At 39.5% G+C, this 22598-nt stretch overlaps 1 protein-coding gene across 1 annotated transcript in view; it reads left to right on the forward strand.

Annotated features, from left to right (window-relative positions):
• The window catches only part of tp53bp1 (tumor protein p53 binding protein, 1), a 210140-nt gene that overhangs the window by 47906 nt on the left and 139636 nt on the right, over nucleotides 1-22598 (forward strand). Inside the window, exons 7-11 of the mRNA XM_039771359.1 lie at nucleotides 276-729; nucleotides 1287-1355; nucleotides 1638-1700; nucleotides 1829-1978; nucleotides 22052-22299. Of these exons, the coding sequence (XP_039627293.1) occupies nucleotides 276-729; nucleotides 1287-1355; nucleotides 1638-1700; nucleotides 1829-1978; nucleotides 22052-22299 (984 nt within the window). The remainder of the gene's footprint in view (nucleotides 1-275; nucleotides 730-1286; nucleotides 1356-1637; nucleotides 1701-1828; nucleotides 1979-22051; nucleotides 22300-22598) is intronic.

A 22598-nucleotide genomic window follows, 5' to 3' on the forward strand; every position in this document is an offset into this window, starting at 1 on the left:
TAGTGTTTAGTCCATGCATGTTTATCAAGGATATCTAATAATATTTCTCATTAACTAATAGTAATTTGGACTGTATTGTGGTTTTCTCCACTATAATGTGGAGTAATTTACTTATTTTAATGTCTGAATTTGGAAAAGTCAGTATAGTAGCTACTACTTATTACTGAGTATTATTTTATCACAATTGCACTTATAATAGTTGCCTATAGAATAATTGTATTGTATTACCAATGTCAAATTTTTTTATGTTAGTGTTTTTGCTTCATTTTTTGTAGGAGCAGTTCTGGTAGCATTTCTGCCTTGCACAGCGGAGAATCCATTTCGGATGGCCCTAGAACTCAGAGACTCAAGCATATTTCTCGCAGTCATGCAGTGATGTCCAGTGACTTAGATATAGTAGAGGAGCCATGTGAAATGCCATTAAGAGAGGATGTAGAGCTTCAGTCAGGATCTGCCACGTATCACAGTAAAGAGGGCTGCCTGACTAAACTCAACTACAACGAATGGGAGAGCCAAACTGAAATGTTGGTGCAAAGGCCGGTTACAGAAGCCAGCACACAAACTGAGGGCCATCTAAAGGCATGTGTGGAGGAGCTGGAGCCAAGAGAAAATATCTTGAAGAGTTGTAGCATGGGAGTTCAAACTGAGAGCACAAATCAGATTTGTCAAAGGGCTATCTCTCAGCAGACAAGTTTTGATGCCAGTATCCCCCTGAATGAGTCTGGGAAGGTAGGCTGTATGTGGAAGAGAGGGAAAGAAGGAATTAACAGTACACTGCTATTTATTAAATCTTCAAAGATATTATTAACTATAGTTATTGTAACATTTTTTTAAAATAACTGACAATAAAAAGATCAGTTTAAAATTTAGATAAGCTCTTCCGAACCTGGAAGTGTAATTTGAATTGTTTCCTTTGTCAGTGAAGTATAGTAGTATATTGTCATTGTTACAAGTCTCATTGTTTGATTCAAAAACATATTAATAAGGCCGTTAGCGATGTAGATAAAATTTGCCAAACTTCATTCACACACATGTTCTGTTTTATATGTGATGTGCTTAAATGGCAAATACCTTCTGTTTTATGATCAATAAAGTATTTGAGAAAGTATCTTGTTGTGTACAGCAGTATATAACAATTAACAAGAACTGATGTTTTTTATTATTATTTACATAGCATGTTTTTAAAATTTAGACTATTACTGATCACACTTCTTATTCTTTATTATTATTTATAATATATTATTTATTTATATACAAGTATATTCACCTCTGAGTCTTTACTTTAGGTGCACCAACTTGCAGTCACTAAGCAAACAAGTTTTGATAACAACAGTCCTCTGAGCATGCCAAGCAAGGTGTGTATCTAGAGAGAGAGACTGAAATTGCTTTTAATCTTAATCATGTAGTTACTTTGAATGAAGACATCATATTTAAAATTGAATGTGTGTGTTTGTAGAGCTTGTAGTAGTGCTAACTGCCCTCACATCACCAGATACTAGGTGTTTCATCAATAACACTTTGTGTTTCACTTTCAGTTGAGCATCTGCTTACTCTGAAAGCTTTAAAATTAAAAGTATAGAACTTTGCCCTTTTCTTTCCTTAACAATCCGTTCTCTTTTTTTCTCATACTTCCACAGCAGAAAGAAGTGTCTCAGCGGATGAGTTGTGATGACAACAGTAAACAAGAATCCATAACCAAGGTGGGCTACAGTGCAGTTAAATCTATGTAAACCATATGATCCATAATACCTCACCAGTGGGCTTCTGTGGTAACTCTCATTTTATTAAAATTCCAAGATTAAAATGTCATTTTACTGTTATGTTCTAGGATGAGGCTACTCCACCATTCCTGTCCATTCCAGGTCATTCAATTTCTAGACATGTTAGAACAACACGTGAGATCCGAACCACTGTTACACGCATCATAACGGATGTCTACTATGAGAATGGGAAGGAAATAAATCGTACAGTTATTGAGGTTGGTCTCTGCTTTCTTATTAGCATGGTTCTGGAGGTGGATGGAGTTGTCAGAGAATTCATTTTGTAAATTAAAATGTTACATCATGACATACTAAGTTTTGTTCTGTTTAAATTAACACATGCCTTCATTTTTGCTTTAACTCAGAAACCGGCAGACATTTGTTAGGTACTGCAACACAGTCAACCCTCGTTTATCACGGTTAATCCATTCCAGACTCTGCCGCAATAAATGAATTTCCGCAAAGTAGGATTCTTTATTTATAAATCGAATATTTTCGCAGTTAGAGCATAGAAAACCTCTTTACGTCCTTCTAAATACATTTACTAACATTATTAGAGCCCTCTAGACATGAAATAACACCCTTTAGTCAAATATTTAAACTGTGCTCCATGACAAGACAGAGATGACGGTTCCGTCTCACAATTAAAAGAATGCAAACATATCTTCCTCTTCAAAAGAGTGCACGTCAGGAGCAGAGGATGTCAGAGAGAGAGAGAGAGAGCGAGAAAAGCAAACAATCAAAAAATCAATAGGGCTGTTTGGGCTTTTAAGTTTGCGAGGCACCGCCGGACAAAGCAGCTACAAAGAAAGCAGCAATGTGAAGGTAGTCTTTCAGCATTTTTTAGAAGAGCGTCGGTATCCTCTAGGCAAACAGCCTCTGTGTAAACAGCCCCTCTGCTCACACCCCCTCCATCAGGAGCAGAGAATGTCAGAGAGACAGAGACAAGCAAACAATCAAAAATCAATACGTGCCGTTTGGGCTTTCAAGTATGCAAAGCACCGCACGGGAAGCATATCGTATGTCATTGAGGAGTTTTATTTAATATTTAATACGTGCTCTGATTGGGTAGCTTCTCAGCCATCTTGCAATAGCGTCCCTTGTATGAAATCAACTGGGCAAAGCAACTGAGAAAGCATGTACCATAAATTAAAAGACCCATTGTCCGCAGATGCTCCATGACAAGACAGAGATGACAGTTCCTTCTCACAATTAAAAGAATGCAAATATATCTTCTCTTCAGGAGCAGAGAATTTCAGAGAGAGAGCGCTCGCAAAGAAAAGCAAACAATCAAAAAATCAATACGTGTGCTTTTAAGTTTAAGCGGCATTTTTTAGAGGAGCGTCAGTATCTTCTAAGCAAACAGCCTCTGTGCAAACAGCCCCTCTCCTCACATCTCCTCCGTCAGGCACAGAGAACGTCAGAGAGAGAGAGAGCGCGAGATTAAAGCAAACAATCAAAAAATCAATATGTGTGCTTTTGGAAGCACCGCGATAAAGCAGCATTTGTTAGAGGTGCGCCCGTATCCACTAGGCAAACCGCTTCTGTGCAAACAGCACCTCTGCTCACACCCCCTCCGTCAGGCGCAGAGAATGTCAGAGAGGGTGAGATAGAGGCAGAGACAAGCAAACAATCAAGCACCGCATGGGAAGCATCTCTTATAGCATTGAGGAGTTTTAGTTAATATGTAATACATGCTCTGATTGGGTAGCTTCTAAGCCATCCGCCAATAGCGTCCCTTGTATGAAATCAACTGGGCAAACAAACTGAGGAAGCATGTACCATAAATTAAAAGACCCATTGTCCTCAGAAATCCGCTAACCAGCGAAAAATCTGTGATATATATTTAGATATGCTTACATTTAAAATCCGCAATAGAGTGAAGCCACGAAAGTCGAAGCGCAATATAGCGAGGGATCACTGTATATAGCAAGTGAAAATACATAATAATGTAAATTGCATGCCAAAGTTTAAATTCAAAAGTAAAATGAATAGCACGTTAAAAATACCTTGCCTTAATGCAAGAAATATCAAAAATATAATTACTGAGTGGGAGTTGTATGTAGCTGAGCATAATTATGATAACAATAAAAGAAACCTGGCTAAAAAAAATGTGGGGAATATGAATAGAGAAATACACATTTTTAGTAATAACAGACAGGAAGAGAAAAGGAGGTAGGTTGTTATTTATGTCAAACAGAATTTAAATGCATGTCCCCTTCAATTGGACGATGAGACCCATCTTAGTGAGGACCGGAAAGCATTAGGAAAGTGGCCTTTTTTTAGCAGTGCATTATTGACTGCGCAATGCAGACAGTAATTTCAATGCACTTCTTTTTAGTACTATTAAAAAGGCAAGTTTACAGGGAGATATTATAATCATGGGGGAATTTACCTGAATATTAATTGGGTTCATTTGGGAACAAAAAAAAAAAAGTTGCTGGGAGCAGGACTAGCAGGATGTGAAGCAACAACCACATTGTCAGTCAACGAGTTTTTGACCAAAAACAATACAGACCATGCTCATAGGCTATCATGGAACAGCAGTGTGTGTAGGTCCATGCGACACTGCTTCAGACATTTTCTTTTTCTGATGCTTTTCCAAAGATGCCTAAGAAGTTCAATGTAATGTTACTGATTTAACAGTATGTTTACATGGAATCTCTTTATAACAAGTCCGTTAATATCCAAAAATGTGATAATCATTTCATGTCCTCATTATCTCATTTCATCATTTCATGTTCAATTTGACCTGATGTGCTTTTTTAGCTTGCAGAAAAAGAAATCGCCAAAGTCATACACACGATTATAGAATAAATGCCTGAAATAAATGTCTCGATCAACTCGGCACAATGCCGCTTGACATATTTACTAACAACTTTTGGCATAGTTGAAAGTTCTACCTTACTCCTGTGCTGTTGAATGATTTCAGAACTTTTTTGGTCACTCCTCGTATAGCCTTCACTGCTCATTCACCCATCACAGCTTGTTCTCAGTCCTTCCATATAGGAAATGGTACAGGGTATTTGGCATGGCAGTAGATATGATGATATTTTCTGTCTACATGCTATAAGGTAGAAAATAATTGTATCTTAAATATCTGTTTCTTGTTGGTTGACATTTATTCAAGTTGTGGACATTTTTAAACAACTAATTTTTTTATTTATAATTGTATTAGTAAGATAACCTCATTACATTACCAATTTGTGTTATTGCAGTAATAACCATTTCTTTGTTTGTCTTCATTTCAACTACATTTCACAGATTCCAGCATTTTCTTCATGGTTTTTAGGGTGACATTGCATTGTTAAGGGGTCATGTCAGTTACCTTATAAAAGATGACAGTACCAAAAAGCTTTTGGATAATTATTAAAAACTAAAATTCTGTGTGTTTTGTTTTCTTAAAATCGTGAGTTGAGTTTCCTTTATTTCTGAAATCCTTTTTGCTCATCATTTAAGTTTTGATGAAAGATATAGTGCTTTCCTGTTAATAACCCTTAGCTTATTAACTGTAGGTTTTATCTTCTTCCTTTAATCCTGCTGTTGTTTGTGTCTACTTAAAACAAAGTTTATTTTCTTAAAAAAAAGTTTTAAATGAATCTCTGTAACATTTGACTTTATTTTTTAGAATAAGATCTCTTTTTTCCCAAATATTTTGTTTAATTTACTATTTTTTCTTCAGCATTTAATTGTTACCTACTTAACATTTGACTCAGTAAAGTAATTTATTTCTATAATATACCATATATTTTCATAAACAAATGTAAAGTGCATAATTATTAATGTTTTAATTAAGGGATTAATGAATTAATGTTCACACCACATCTGCAATTTACTCTTATTAGCATATACTCCTCTTACACACCTAAATAAAAGACTAATTTCTCTAAATTCTCAGTATTTCTTAAGTTCAGCTTTTCTCCTTTTATAAAAACCGTTTATGTGACAACTATCAATCATTATATAACATCAACCAGTTTCTCACATCAACCCCCTAGAACATTCCTGACCATTTCAGCAGTTTCTTCATGCTACTTCTAAGATAAATGCTGTATTTTATTGTGGAGCTATAGTATCCATTGATCTCCTTTATTTTCTTTTACATAATTTCATTAAAATAGACTGAAAAGTAGATGGACTTAAGAATTAAAAACTGAGTTCTGTGAAGAATATGCTAGTCTTTGATGAAACACATTATAAAAAAGGTTGTCACTACAAACAGAATTCAATCCTCTAACTACTGAAGAAACAAAGAAATGAATCTTTTAAGTTACACCACTCGTTTTACAGCAAGTAAGATTTTATCTTAACAAGTACATTAAAAGAAAGAAAGAAAAGGAATAGCAGAGATTAAAAATGTCTATTGGATCAAATTTAGCGAGCATTAAGTAATAACTTACCATATCTTTAAGAAATAGTACAGGTCTAGACTTGATGCGGAAATGATAGTTCGGGATGCAGCAAGGAAATTTTGGGGCTCCAACTGGGTCATCCCTTTTATTGTGCCAAGACATCAAGACTAAAAGGAAAACAAAGTAAATCTCACTGGCATGCGTCCCTTCAAGAAGGATTTCTGCCAGGTTGCTCTGGCCAGTAAAGACGCCTCCTTCCAAGACACCCAGGGTTATATGGTGGTACAAAAACAAACATTCATCCCTCCTATTTCATCACTACAGTACATGCCTCCTGCTCTGCACATAAGTACAGACACAAGTCTTACGTATATAAACTAGTTTTATCACCACCACTATTCTCCCAGTACATGTAAGTACCTCATACTTTGCAAAAGAATTCAAGCAATTACTTTAAATATTCAGAAATACAACAATTTAATGGTTAGAAAAAAAAAGATGGTTAACAAACATCAATCATAAGCAAAGCATATATAAAGGTAAATAAATGATAAGGTGCCATGAGAGGTTGTGCATCAAACTAAAAGAAGTGGAAGTTCAGGGTGATGTTTTTAGATGGGTGCAATTGGCTCAGGTACACGAAGCAGAGGGTGATGATGTGAGGAACCTATTAGAATTGGCTGATGTTAAGAGTGGTGTTCCATGGGGTCAGTGCTGTGACCGCTGCTATTTTTAATATATATAAATGATGTGTATAGGAATATAAGTTATGTTTGCAGATGGTACCAAGATAGGAGGATTGGCAGATAATTTAGAATCCGTTAAATCATTACAGAAGGACTTGGACAGCATACAGGCTTGGGCAGATTTGTGGCAGAATTTAATATAAGTAAATGTAAAGTATTAAATATAGAATGTTAAGAAAAACCAAGCAAAATGACACCTTTTATTGGCTATCTAAAAGGATTACAATATGCAAGCTTTCGAGGCAACTCGGGCCCTTTCTTCAGGCAAGAAGGGGTCTGAGTTGCCTCGAAAGCTTGCATATTGTAATCCTTTTAGTTAGCCAGTAAAAGGTGTAATTTTGCTTGGCTTTTCTCTACATTCATAATGGCTAACACTGTATAACAACCTAATAATATAGGATATAAAAATGTTTGGTTTGAATACTCAGTGGGAGGTCTGAAAATCAAGAGTACACCTTAAGATAAGGATTTAGGAGTCACAGTGCACTCGATACCATCAACTTCCTGAAAGTGTTCTGAAGCCATTAAGATGGTAAATTTCAATGTTAGGTTATATAACATGATGTGTGGAGTACAAGACCAAGGAAGTTATGCTCAGGCTTTATAATGCACTGGTGAGGCTTCATCTGGAGTGCTGTGTGCAGTTTTGGTCTCCAGGCTTCTAATAGGACATAGCAAAAGAAGGTCCAGAGAAGAGTGAGTAGGCGGATTCCAGGGCTACAGGGGATGAATTATGAAGAAAGATTAAAAGAGCTGAGCGTTTTCAGTTTAAGCAAAAGAAGATTAAGAGGTGACACGATCCAAGTATTTAAAATTATGAATGTAATTAGTACAGTAGATCAGGACTGTTATTTTAAAATGAGTTCATCAAAAACATGGGGACACAGTTGGAAACTTGTTAAGGGTAAATCTCGCACAAACAGTAGTAAGCTTTTCTTAATACAGAGAACCATAGACACTCGGAATAAGCTACCAGGTAGTGTGGTAGACAGTAAGACTTTAGGGACTTTCTTTTTTAAAAGAACTAAGTGGATAGGACTGACATGTTTTGTTAGGCTGAATGGCCTGTTCTCGTCTGGGTTGTTCTATAATGTTCTTGTTCTAATATTCTAAAGACTAGTGATTCCTCCCCTCACATCTTTATACAGATACTGTATTGTTAATCAGCTTGTGTAGGTAAAGTTGAGCTTTAGTCTGCTTTTTATAAATACATTAAACAATAGCATTACATCAGTCACCATGAATTTTTGTCATTGTTTCTTTTTGTCTAAAGAATAACTGGTTTCACCTATGCTAAAAGGAAATTCAGTTTTTTTTGGTTGTACTCGACTCCAAAAATAAAACACGCTCATAATGTGTCACAATAAAGGAAACAATGGAAAATGATTTCTCTGTGAGAACACTAATCAGTTGCTGCTGGTGTAATTATGTTGAGAAAGAAGTTGGTGACTAAAGTTGAGTGCAAAATCTGTCATTACAAGTTTCCCAACATGTTTTCTGCAATTCAAAGTTTTTAGAATACCCTCCATGCTGGTCTGATGTAGTCAATAATTTGTCATTTTGCTCTCTATCGTGAATCTGACATTTCTTTTAGAGATTCGTCAAAAGTTACCTTAACACAGTGTTTGTACAATTATTTTTTATCAAACAGGTTTGGACTGTCAAATCTTAGAACGTCCCCTTTTCTGTCTATAGGTTTTAGTCCAAGACATTGGTCTCACATTAATGGTAGATTTTGATATCTCTGACTGTAATGTCCCTTCACCTGTAAAATATTTGGCACATAAAGATCCCACACTTAATCCTTTATAGTTTTGCTTTCAACTGACAATGGAAAGCGCAACCAAACAATCTGAAACTGCTATTAAATAAGTTAAGAGTGTGTCAGGACCTTTTTTTCGCAATGTAAAATTTTTAAAACCTCTATTCTTAGAAGGAGGGAAAAAAAATGATCAGACAGTAAATTGGAACAAAACATTTTTCCAGGCACCAAAAATGCTGCCAAGTTTTAATGTTCTCATGAACTTACTGTGTCAGGTCTGAAGTGCTGTTTGTTTGGTTTTTTTTTTTCAAAAAGAAAGAAGGAAAAAAAGACTGATCTGATTAATTTAGCCAAATGAACAGTAAATAGATGTGTGTCAGAATTAAAGGGTTTCCAAGCCTCTGAAATAAGGTAAAATCAGTTTCCACCATGTCAGATGTTCATTATACAAGAGCATTTGAAGGGCCAGCAGTCTGAAGGATCTAGCCTGCTCATTAAATTTCTGAGACCCTGACCACCTCCTTCTACAGCAAGTATAAAATACAATGCTTCAAGTGTAACCAGTCCCAAAAAGAATGTAAAATTATTTTCTGACTATCTTTAATATTTAAAACTGTAGTGTCAGCACAGCTTAGCCTGTGACAGAGCATTGAGACTACTAAATTATAGACGATTGAAAATTGCTCCAACATGATATTTGTTATTTAAAGCATTTCCAATGGCTTTGTCAGGCTTGAACCTTATTGAACCAGTTAGCCCACCTGTCACATCCTGCCCTTAGTAAAAGTCCAAATATCTAAATACCCTTTTCTTCCATTTAAGATCACCAAGGAAGACCAAGGAGGGTCAGTAGTCTTTCCGGTCAACAATCAGAAATGCAGAGATTTTTGTGCTGTTCACTTTTGCAGACAAAAAAAAATCTTCCTTTGTAAACCACAGCTTACTGTTGTTGTTTTTTAAATATTCTTCATCACTTCCCATTTTCTCTTCACACCTAGTATTTCATAAAAATTTACTTCTAACCCCTCACAACTTCCATACCTTCATCCTCAGTGTATTATTCCTTTTACTTTTTTCTTCATGCTACTGACCAAAAGAACTCCTGCAACCAAGCAGTACACAATCTTCCCCATGGATCATCTTCATGTTTTTCAGCAAGCTTTGATTAAATGTCACTAACAAGTAGTCTATATTGATACCAACAGCTTCATATGTGACCAACTTGTTTTCCTTATTTTTAAACCATTTTCATCACATCATCAGACTTCTGATTTCTCTCACCTTTAGGTTTCATCGATAACTATGCATCCAGCTTTTGAGAGTTTAAAAACTCATAAACATCAAAGTATCCATTACTGAAATCGTCACCTGTGAATCTAAGATGTTTAAGAGGCATTTGCGGTTGTCGAAAGGTGTAAAATATTTGGCCATTTCGGTACATTTGAAAGCGACAACCGAACAATTCAGCGGCAGCCATCAACTCACATGCAGAACCATAGGTGAAGGGCTTAAGCATTTTACTCTTCTAGTGCTCCTGTGTAGTATAGTTATCTCCTGTACCATCATCAGTCCACACCTTGAACCTGTCCCAGTCATTCAATACATAAGACACAATGTTCCTCCGGATATCAAGAGTGAGCCTGATATGGCCGTGTAATATGTAACACAGAGAATGGAAAAGGCAGGTGCCATCTCCGGGCATGGAAACCACTCGGTAAGTGACAGTTCTTTGATCGATGGTGATCACCTCGATGGACATGTTAATGAGGGTACGGTTGGAACGATAAAGGAAATGGGTACCTGAACAATGTAAAGTAAGTCTAAAATACCTACTGTACACAATAACTATAATCATAATAAACGAACAGTAAAACAGCGGAGAAGCCGTGGATTAAATAAAAAGGCTGCAGTTATCAGCAGGGAGACGTGAATCCCGTGGCGAAGCAAGGAAGGGAATGTAGAGACCAGAGTGACGGACAGCCTTATATAGGCAGGCAGCCAACAACGTGGGAGGCGTTGGGATGGGGGACCAAACGCCGCCTTACACGGTGACCGAGCTGCAGGCTATGGACCTTATATGTACGTAAGTAGGATTCAGTTAGTGTTGGGAACCCATGTACCAAATTTCTTGAAGATGGGCCCATAAGTAACAAAGGCCGTTGGAAAGTTCAATATGGCGGCCAACAGTGGGGTCATATCACCAAAATAAGTACGTACATCGGTTTCGGTTAGCGCCGGGAAGCCGCCTACCCATTTTCGTGAAGATGGGGTCAGCCTTCTACTTACATGAGAGGTTGGAGAATTAGTGACGTTGGAAAGTTCAATATGGTGGCTGACAGTGGCATCATACCACCGAAATAAGTATGTACATTGGTTTCGGTTAGCGAAGGGAAGCCGCCTACCAAATTTTGTGAAGATTGGGCCATAAATAAGAAAGTTCAACATGGCGGACGTTGTTGACCGTTATGACCGTCATTTGTAGAATTTCGAAATGAAGCCTGCTTAACTTTTGTAAGTAAGCTGTAAGGAATGAGCTTGCCAAATTTCAGCCTTCTACCTACACGGGAAGTTGGAGAATTAGTGATGAGTGAGTGAGCCAGTCAGTCAGTCAGTCAGTCAGTGAGGGCTTTGCCTTTTATTAGTATAGATTGGCATCCCTTTTAAAAACTGCAAGATCCTCACTTAACTTCAACTCTTCCACCAATGTACAGTGGAACCTCGGTTTACGATTAGTGTTTTGGCAAGACGAGCTACATTTTTTAAGAAATTTTGACTTGATAAATGAGCGATGTCTTGCAATATGAGTAGTATGGATACACTTTGTCTGCTGAGCGTCATGTGATCACAACTAAGCTGATGGTGGGTCTCTCTCTCTCTATCCTTATCTCACTCGCTTGCGCGCAGAGCGTCTCTCTCTCTCCATATCTCTCTCGCTCACGCGCGTGTCTCTCTCCTTATCTTGCTTGCTCGCTCGCTCACGTGCGCGTCTCTCTCTCTCTCTCTCTCTCCCTCTCTTCCTCTCTCTCTTCTCTTGAGGGCTCGTCTCCTATTCTCCATCTGAGTCTGTGTGCCTCACTCATATAGTCAACATCCGTACGAGCGTATACTGTTTACTACAGCATTGTGACTGTGTGTGTGTGCTGTGAAGTGCGAGTGCCCATCTTGCACCCCAAAACACGAAGCTGAGTCTCAGTACTTTAACAACACCAGCTTTATTCAGCTTGAAACAGCAACAGCGCTATTATTTATTGTAGCAGGATCTTTATAATGTTCCTTGTATCACCCATCGACGGCAGGCGCTTATAGCATGTCTGCGATCTTTTTGGATGCGCTTATAAGGCGAACTGCTGGGCGCTGGGAGACTGCGATTGCTTTGGGACACTCTTCTGCGGGTCGTCCTGTTGGGTGGAATCCCACAAGAGTTTAGAAACTCACTCACACCAGCCATGATTCTTTTTAAAGGTAAAGTGCAGGTTAATTTGTTTTATGTATTTTTACTTTATATTTTGTATTAATCATTTTTATATGAATAATTTTGGGTTGTGGAACGAATCATCTGAGTTTCCATTATTTCTTATGGGGAAATTCACTTTGATATACGAGTGCTTTGGATTGCAAGCACGTTTCCGGAACGAATTATGCTCGCAAACCGAGGTTCCACTGTATTCTTTTTTTTCCCCACAAACAAGTAGCATTACTGCCCCAATGCCAAAGAAAAAAAATCATATTCTACTATTTCCACTAACCCCACTTTTACCTTTACATTTGGCTTGTGTCAATTGACAATATTGTAAGCAATCAGCAACTGATAAGTTACATCTCTGATGGATGTTACTACTTCATAGATAACCTGGTTACAATAGCCACTTTTATATGCTGATTGTATATGGCTAGGCAGTAAATGCATTGAGCACACATTACATTTACACTAGAAGCTTTAAATGGTTTTTAACAGATATACAAATACAGTTCCATGTTTCCTTGCAAAATGCTAATTAGCAATCTGACAACTACTTCTGTTGTGGAGTGCCAACTGTGGCATATTATTAAGACATGATTGATGGTATAGTTTTTCTGTTATGCTGCAGTTGTTAAAAGTTTTTGTCAGTGGCAAGTGTCCTGTGGTCAGGCCAGCTGCATGAGCAAAGTCAAGAATTGTGGGATAAAACATTGCTTGGATTGTTCAATGGCACTGACTGGCTGTCTTGTCTCTATATGTGTTGGTTCATATATTTCTGTATTTGTTAAAGGCTGTAGCTTCTGCGAAGAAGGGGAGACATGGTTTTGAAAACGTACAACTGTCAAAAGGCATGTGGTATATAGCATCTTGCCACACTGGTGATCTTAACACTTTATAATAGAGTAAGCAAACCATCAGTAAAACCAAGAGTTTACTGCTCTCCAATCAGTTAGGCGGTAGGCATACTGTACATTAGTACACCACAAAGGTGTTGAGGGTTGCACATCCCCCCTTAATGACCTAAACAAATGTACATTAATTATTACAACCAAAAGAGATACCACTTAATTTTATTCATTCTTCTTCTTCTTCTTCTTTTGGCTTCTCCCGTTAGGGGTTGCCACCGCAGATCATCTTCTTACATATCTTTCTGTCCTCTGCATCTTATTCTGTTACACCCATCACCTGCATGTCCTCTCTGACCACATCCATAAACCTTCTCTTAGGCCTTCCTCTTTTTTCTCTTGCCTGGCAGCTCTATCCTTAGCATTCATCTCCCAATATACTCAGCATCTCTCCTCATCACATGTCCAAACCAACGCAATCTCGCCTCTCTGACTTTGTCTCCCAACCATCCAACCTGAGCTGACCCTCTAATGTACTCATTTTTAATCCTATCCATCCTCGTCACACTCAGTGCAAATCTTAGCATCTTTAACTCTGCCACCTCCAGCTCTGTCTCCTGCTTTCTGGTCAGTGCCACCGTCTCCAACCTATATAACATAGCTGGTCTCACTACCATCCTGTAGACCTTCCCTTTCACTCTTGCCGATATCCGTCTGTCACAAATCACTCCTGATACTCTTCTCCACCCATTCTACCCTGCCTGCACTCTCACCAACTCTACTCCTTGCGTCCTCACCATTCCACTGACCTCCCTTTCATTTACCACACATGTATTCTGTCTTGTCCCTACCAACCTTCTTTCCTCTCCTCTCTAGAGCATATCTCCACCTCTCCAGGGTCTCCTTAACCTGCTCCCTACTATCGCTACAGATCACAGTATCATCAGCAAGCATCATAGTCCACGGGGACTTCTGTCTAATCTCATCTGTCAACCTGTCCATCACTATTGCAAATAAGAAAGGGCTCAGAGCCGATCCCTGATGTAATCCCACCTCCACCTTGAATGCATCCGTCCCTCCTACTGTAGACCTCACCACAGTCACACTTCCCTCGTACATATCCTGTTTTCTGACTTCCTCATACAATACCACAACTCCTCTCGAGGAACCCTGTCATGTGCTTTCTTCAGGTCCACAAAGACGCAGTGCAACTCTTTCTGGCCTTCTCTGTATTTCTCTATCAACACCCTCAGTGCAAACATCGCATCTGTGGTGCTCATTCTTAGCATGAAACCTTACTGCTGCTCACTAATCATCACCTCACTTCTTAACCTAGCTTCCACTACTCTTTCCCACAACTTCATGCTGTGGCTCATCAATTTTATTCTCCTGTAGTTACTACAGTCCTGCACATCCCCCTTATTCTTAAATATCGGCAGCAGTACACTACTTCTCCATTCCTCGGGCATCCTCTCACTTTCCAAGATTCCATTAAACAATCTGGTTTAAAACTCCACTGCCATCTCTCCTAAACACCTCCATGCCTCCACAGGTATGTCATCTGGACCAACGGCTTTTCCATTCTTCATTCTCTTCATAGCCTAAATTACTCCCTCATACAACATCTCATACAACTTATCATATGCCTTTTCTTTAGCCTTCACCACCTCTCAATTCACCTTGCTCCTTATCTCCTTGTAGTCTTGTCTACTTTTTGTATCTCTCTGACTATCCCACTTCTTCTTTGCCATCCTCTTCCTCTGTATACTCTCCTGTACTTCCCCATTCCACCTCCAGGTTTCTTTTTCCTCCTTCCTCTGTCCAGATGTCACGCCAAGCACCCTTCTTGCTGTAGTTTCCCAAATGTCTGATAGTTCTTCACTACCACCCAGTCCCTGTCTCACCTTCACCCTAAACTCAACCTTGCAGTCTTCCTTTTTCAGCTTCCACCATTTGATCCTTGGCTCTGCCCTCACTCTTTTCCTTTTCTTGATCTCCAACGTCATCCTACAGACCAGCATCCTATGCTGCTTAACTACACTTTCTCCTGCCACTACTTTGCAGTCTTCAATCTCTTTCAGATTGACTCTTCTGCATAGGATGTAATCTACCTGTGTGCATCTTCCTCCACTCTTGTACGTAACCCTGTGTTTGTCCCTCTTAAAATACATATTCACCACAGCCATGTCCATCCTTTTGGCAAAATCCACTATCCTCTGACCTTCTTCATTCCTCTTCTTGACACTGTACCTACCCATCACCTCCTCGTCTCCTCTGTTCCCTGCACCAACATGTCCACTGAAATCCTCTCCAATCACCACTTTCTGTCCCTTGGGTATGCTGTTCAGCACTTCATCCAACTCACTCCAAGAATCTTCTTTCTCATCCATTGCACACCCAGCATTCATCATCACACCTCCAATTTCCAGCTTCATAATCATTACTCTGTCTGACACTCTTTTCACCTCCAGAACACTCTTGACATACTGTTCCTTCAGAATAACCCCTACTCCATTTCTCCTCCTATCAACATCATGATAGAACAATTTGAATCCACCTCCGATCCACCTGGCCTTACTCCCCTTTCATTTAGTCTGTTGCACGCACAATATATCAATCTTCCTTCTCTCCATCATATCTGCTAACTCCCCTTAGCAGTTATACTGCCAACATTCAAAGTTCCTACCCTCAGTTCTACTCTCTTTACCTTCCTCCTCTCCTCCTGCCTCTGAACACGTCTCCCCATCTTCTTCGGCCAACAGTAACCCAATTTCCGCCAGCACCCTGTTGACTAACAGTACTGGTGGCGGTCGTTGTTAACCTGGAGCTGGACCGATTCTGTATTGTAAATTTGTATTGTTGTCCGCATATTAATAAAGTATATCTATCTATCTGTCTGTCTGTCTGTCTGTCTGTCGATTTGGCAAAATTTTACACCGGATGCCCTTCCTGACTTAACCCTCCCCATTTATCCAGGCTTGGGACCGACACAAAGTAACACACTGGTTTGTGCATCCCCTATGGCTGGGTTACCACTTAATTTTACTACAAGTTGTAATTAATCATCATTTGCACCAGTACGTTTGCCATTTGGCACAAGTTTAAGGGTGATGTCTGTGGCTTAGCAAAAAAAGAATCAACATGTTATGATTTAAAATAACACTTTGGACAGGGTGAGGGCAAGGGATTAGATGGATGGATGGAAGTCAGAGTGACATGTTTCTTTCTGAATAGTGTCATATTTATTTAACGTTTCAGTTGAACCACAACATTTGTGCATTAAACTTTTGCAAGGTTTTAATGATATCCTCATTTATACTTCCGCACTGGTAGCTGTGGACATTCACAGGCTTTGAGAAAGCAGAGAAAAAAATAAGAGATGTGCTGCACATAGGTTTAGGGAGCATCTAGTATCTTACTAGGCACTACACCGGTATTATTCACCAAATTATTGTAGAGTAAAGAGCTCTCATTGAATTTGTTGCAAATTTTCATTGTTTTGCCTAAAAATAATTTAGTTTTGTGTTGCAGTTATGTTCCCAGAGTGTAGTGCAAGTCCTTTAGGCTGTATACCCAAGCAAACAAAGTCAGTAATGTGGCTTAATCAGAAAATAAAGGTGTGAGATAAACTTTTGTGATGAAGTGTTGGCAGCCACTGTCTGTTGCGACCAGCTAGCTAGAGACATAGAGGTTGCTGATCATAGCCACAAGGTTAAACATCAACTCACCTTTGTTATGCTCCCAAACTCCGAGACCCTTAACACTAGAAATACCAAATCTTACAAGAAAACTCGTAAATTTGGCACACCTTAAATTACACTTGCACGTCTTCATTCAGTGTCTTTTGTCTTGTAAATGTGTCGATAATCCCAAGCAGCCTGCTATACCATCACCCCCACTGCCGGAGAAACTGCAGAAACCTCTCCCAAACGAAGCCTTGTCTATCTGTTAGTCAGGTACCTAGGCTAAAAAAATATATTGTTATTCGGAACGCATGCATTTTACGTGTGTTCCGTGTCCACTAAGATCTGTGTAAGTGTAGGATGACAGAAATGTTTAACACATGCCTAAAGGACAAACTTTTTCCTAGTACTAACGATAAAATGTAGACATTAAGTGTATAATGTGTGAAGACTGAAGTCCAAATATCAAATAAGCACTTTCAGAAAAGATACAAGTGTAACAGAACAAATGCGTTTTTTTTTCCAAGACTAACAGAAGAAAAAGAAATCAGGTTAGTGTTGCTTGTCCTGACTTCTCAGGTAGTATACTAGTTAGAGCTGCTAACTCCACTTCAGAAGGTTCTGGGTTCGAGTCTTAACGTCTCCCAAAATTAACTTTTTGAGTAGTGTGATGTTCTTATTGTTAATATTATACAATAAAAGCATACATTTGATTTGAGTATGTAACAGACAGTGTAAATGTATGGCACTTGTAAAGGTTAGCTTTTTTTTTTTTTTATATTCAGTTTTATTCTCTCAGTCGCGTTCACGCTCGCCCCAACCTGACACTGCTGTTTTCAAATAAAGACGCGCTCTAACAGAGGTGAACTCAGATTGGAGAAATAGAACAGAAGCCCTCCCTGCAACAAACGTCCACTCACATTTAAGAACAACGCAGCTGCACCAGGCGTAAAAGGCGAAAGATGGCACTGTTTGAATACAGGACAAAGTCCGGCGTCATCCTGCCAATCACCTATCCTTCAAAGAAACAGCACGGCTTACAGAGCTTGCCAACGTATCGTACAAACTCATGTTTGTGATTATGTTTTGTGATGGTCTTTACATAAGAAGCATTTATATGTTACTTATAGAAAAAAAAAAAGCCAAATCGAATGTTACTTATCTTGATTTATGTACTTATCATACTAGAGTATAAAGTCACAAGTAGACTGCAGAGCTTCCTCTGTTTGAATGACAAGGGCATGCTCACAAATTACACGTGTAATGCCATGAAAAATACCTGCTGACACTTTAGAACGCGAGCAATGGTACGAGAATGCAGCTAGACTTTTTTTGGGCACATACAACATGCTAGTGTTTAGACCTGGACGGTGTAGCGTTGACGAGCTCTGTAAGCCATGCTGTTTCTTTCAAAGACAGGTGATTGGAAGGATGATGCCGGCCTTTGTCCTGTATTCGTATGGTGCCATCTTTTGCCTTTACGCTTGGTGCAGCTGCATTGTTCTTATATGCAAGTGAACGTTTCTCGTGGGGAGGGCTTCTGTTCTCTTTCTCCGATCTGAGTTCACCTCTGTTATAGTGCGTCTTTATTTGAAAACAGCAGTGTCAGATCGGGGCGAGCGTGAATGTGACTGAGAGAATAAAACTGAATAAAAAAACGCTAACTTTGACAAGGACTATAAATACACAGCGATTGTTACAGGCGCAAATGAAAAGTATTTTTTTACTGTATAATATTAACAATAATAGGAACAACTCTTCTCAAAATCGTAAACTTGAGAAACTACCAGCATCGAACCGGGAAGCTCTTGATTGGGAGACAGCAGTTCTTAGCATTGCACTTCGCAAGCTGTCATATCAACCGCCTACTGTAACCTGCTTTCTTTTTTCTTCGGTTAAATTCTTGAATAAAAGTGCACTTGTTTTGTTAATACTTGTACCTTTTGTGAAAGTGTATATTTCATATTTGTATTTCTGGCTTCACACATTATACATTTCATGTCTACATTTTTTCAGTTATTACTAAAGCATGAAAAACTTTTCTGTGTTAACTACGTTTTTACATAGTTGTTGTTGATACGTAACACACATGAAATGTATGTATTCCAAATGATGATGTACTATTTTACCCTATAAAGCTCCAGCACTTCACTCGAAGATAAACACTGAGCACTGAGAAACTTCTTTGCGAAATGAACTGCAGCGGTTTCCCAGGCCGCTTGCTGCTTATCGACACATTTACAGGACAAAAGACGCTGACGGAGAGGCGAGAATGGATTTAAGGTGGGCCGGATTTATGAGCGTTCTCATCGGCTCTGGTAATTCTAGTGTTAAGGATCTCAATTATAGCATAAAGCAGATGTATCTGATAGACTATTTTAAGTTGATGCATCTTTCACATTCTTTAAAGCTATCTTCCAGCCGTGTAGAGGTGATTTTCAGACCTCACCAGTCTCTGTGTCTTCCAACAATAGCAACTACTTTTTTTTTTAATTGGTTAATTTATGGGTAATTGCATGGTTATTGTGTTATGAAAAGTGAATAATATCATTGCATAAGTTTTTGAACCATTTTTAGTGAAAGATTACAGTTTTTGGTGTGCAGAGGAATCTAACCCCCTCTTTCTCATAGGTTCAATATGTTAACATTCACATCTTTGAGTTTCTGGCAATGTTCCCCCCAAAACGTTGGTGATTGATTTTATATATATATATATATATATATAAACTGCTCAAAAAATGATGCCCCAAAAATCAGAGTGAAAAAATTATGTGGCAGGCTAGTCCCTTTTGCCAAAATTTAATTGCAGCAACTCAAAATTGTACGCAGCACTTTGTATGGCCCCTGTGTTCTTGTATACATGCCTGACAACATTGGTGCATGCTTCTAATGAGATGACAGATGGTGTTGTGGGGGATCTCCTTCCAGATCTGGACCAGGGCATCACTGAGCTCCTGGACAGTCTGAGGTGCAACCTGGTGGCATTAGATGGATCAAAACATAATGTCCCAGAGGTGTTCTATTGGATTTAGGTCAGGAAAGTGTGGTGGCCAGTCAATGGTATCAATTCCTTCATCCTACATACTCTCACCACATGAGGCCAGGAATTGTCGTGCACCAGGAGCCACTGTACCAGCATAGGGTCTGACAATGGGTCCAAGGATTTCATCCTGATACCTAATGGCAGCCAAGGTGCCTTTGTCAAGCCTGTAGCGGTCTGTGTGACCCTCCATGGATATGCCTCCCCAGACAATCATTAACCCACCACCAAACTGCTCATGCTGAATGATGTTACAGGCAGCATAATGTTCTCCATGGCTTCTCCAGACCCTTTCACTTCTGTCACGTGCTCAGGGTGAACCTGCTCTCATCTGTAAAAAGCACAGGGCACCAGTGGTGCATCTGCCAATTCTGGTATTCTATGGCGAATGCCAATCGAGCTGCATGCTGCTGGGCTGTGAGCTTAGGGCCCATTAGAGGACATGGGTCCCTTGGGTCACCCTCATGAAGTCTTTCTGGTTGTTTGGTCAGAGACATTCACACCAGTGGCCTGCTGGAGGTCATTTTGTAGGGCTCTGGCAGTGCTCATCCTGTTCCTCCTTGCCCAAAGGAGCAGATACTGGTCCTGCTGATGGGTTATGGACCTTCTATGGCCCTCTCCAGCTCTCCTAGAGTAACTGCTTGTCTCCTAGAATCTCCTCCATGCCCTTGAGACTGTGTAGGGAGACACAGCAAACCTTCTGGCAATGACACGTATTGATGTGCCATCCTGGAGAAGTTGGACTACCTGTGCAACCTCTGTAGGGTCCAGGTATCGCCTCATTCTACCAGTAGTGAAACTGACTGTAGCCAAATGCAAAACTAGTGAAGAAACAGTCAGAAAAGATGAGGAGGGAAAAATGTCAGTGGCCTCCACCTGTTAAACCATTCCTGTTTTGGGGTCATCTCATTGTTGCCCCTCTAGCGCATCTGTTGTTAATTTCATTAACACCACAGCAGCTGAAACTGATTAACACCCCCCTCTGCTACTTAACTGACCAGATTAATATCCCATAAGTTTCATTGACTTTATACTATACTCTGATTAAAAGTGTTCCTTTAATTCTTTTGAGCAGTATATATATATATATATATATATATATATATATATACTCCGCAAAAAAAGAAATGTCCTCTGACTTTCTATTGTTTTTACTTTCAGTAAACTTAATGTGTAAATATTTGTATGAACACTAAAAGAGTCAACACCATAAGACATAAACTAAAAATGTTTCACAATGTGTCCCTGAATGAAGGGGGGCTCAAATTCAAAAGTACCAGTCAGTATCTGGTGTGGCTACCAGCTGCTTGAAGTACTGCAGTGCATCTCCTCCTCATGGACTGGACCAGATTTGTCAGTTCTTGCTGTGAGACGTTACCCCACTCTTCCACCAAGGCACCTGCAAGTTCCTGGACATTTCTGGGGGGAATGGCCGTAGCCCTCACCTTGCGATCCAACATGTCCCAGACGTGCTCAATTCCTTCGACGATAAACACGAATCCGTCCATCACCCCTGGTAAGACAAAACCGTGACTCATCAGTGAAGAGCACTTTTTGCCACTCCAGTCTGGTCCAGCGAAGGTGGGTTTGTGCCCATAGGCGGCATTGTTGCTGGTGATGTCTGGTAAGGACCTGCCTTACAACAGGCCTACAAGCCCTCAGTCCAGCCTCTCTCAGCCTATTGCGGACAGTCTGAGCACTGATGATGGGATTGTGTGTTCCTGGTGTGACTCGGCCAGTTGTTGTGCCCATCCTGTACCTGTCACGCAGGTGTGATATTCGGATGTACCGATCCTGTGCAGGTGTTGTTACACGTGGTCTTCCACTGCGAGGATGATCAGCTGTCCTTCCTGTCTCCCTGTAGCGCTGTCTTAGGCGTCTCACAGTGCGGACATGGCAATTTATTGCCCTAGCCACATCAGCAGTCCTCATGCCTCCCTGCAGCATGCCTAATGCACGTTCACGCAGATGAGCAGGGACCCTGGGCATCTTTCTTTGGGTGTTTTTCACAGTTGGTAGACAAGTCTCTTTAGTGTCCTGCGTTTTTAGAACTGTGACCTTAAATGCCTACTTTCTGTAAGCTGTTAAGGTCTTAACGACCATTCCACAGGTGCATGTTAATTAATTGATTATGGTTAATTGAACATGCATGGAAAACATTGTTTAAACCCTTTACAATGAAGATCTGTAAAGTTATTTGGATTTTTAAAATTATTAATTTTAAAATCATTATTGTTGAAATACAGGGACATTTCTTTTTTTGGTGAGTATATATATTCTAGAAATGTCTCATATAGAACATGTGCAAAGGAGAAAGTTGAGTAAGTATTTGCTTAGTTTTGGGTGTTTTTGCCAAAACTGTCATTTTAATTGCGTTACTATGTTTTTTTTCTCTCTGTCAAGGAATCGGATGAACCAGTGGTTGACTGTCGTGTATCAGAGAGTGATATGTCATCTTCACGTTCCCGTTGCTCCATGACATCTGGTGACCTTGGTGATATCAGTTCATTATCCTCCAAAGCATCTAGTCTACAACGTAGCTCAAGTGCCACCAGTAGCACTGGAGCTGCACCTGTGAAAGCAGTGCCCTCTGAGACAGCTGGTGAATTTGCAATCCCAACAGGCCGTCAAGGCCCATTCAAATCTGCTAGGTGAGTTTTGTTGTTTTTCTCCACCCAGTATATCTTTATTTTTTTATACTAGAGATGCTCTAATCGATCTAAATCGGCAGATTTTCAATAAAAAGACTCGACTGGTGATTTTTAGCCCCTGCTTTGGGGCAAGAAAAGCTATTTCAATGAATTCAGGCTTTTATACTTAAAATTAAAATTTGAGTTTGTACTGTGAGCTGGTTTTAAGTGCACCAGGTTACATTTCCAATTGGAAAAAGAAAAGTTAAAAACAAATTTGTAGTTGCTCCTAGTTAACAATAATCTTTTTAGCTTAACAG

This window comes from Polypterus senegalus, chromosome 12, assembly GCF_016835505.1.
Source record: "Polypterus senegalus isolate Bchr_013 chromosome 12, ASM1683550v1, whole genome shotgun sequence".
NCBI classification, from domain to species: domain Eukaryota; kingdom Metazoa; phylum Chordata; class Cladistia; order Polypteriformes; family Polypteridae; genus Polypterus; species Polypterus senegalus.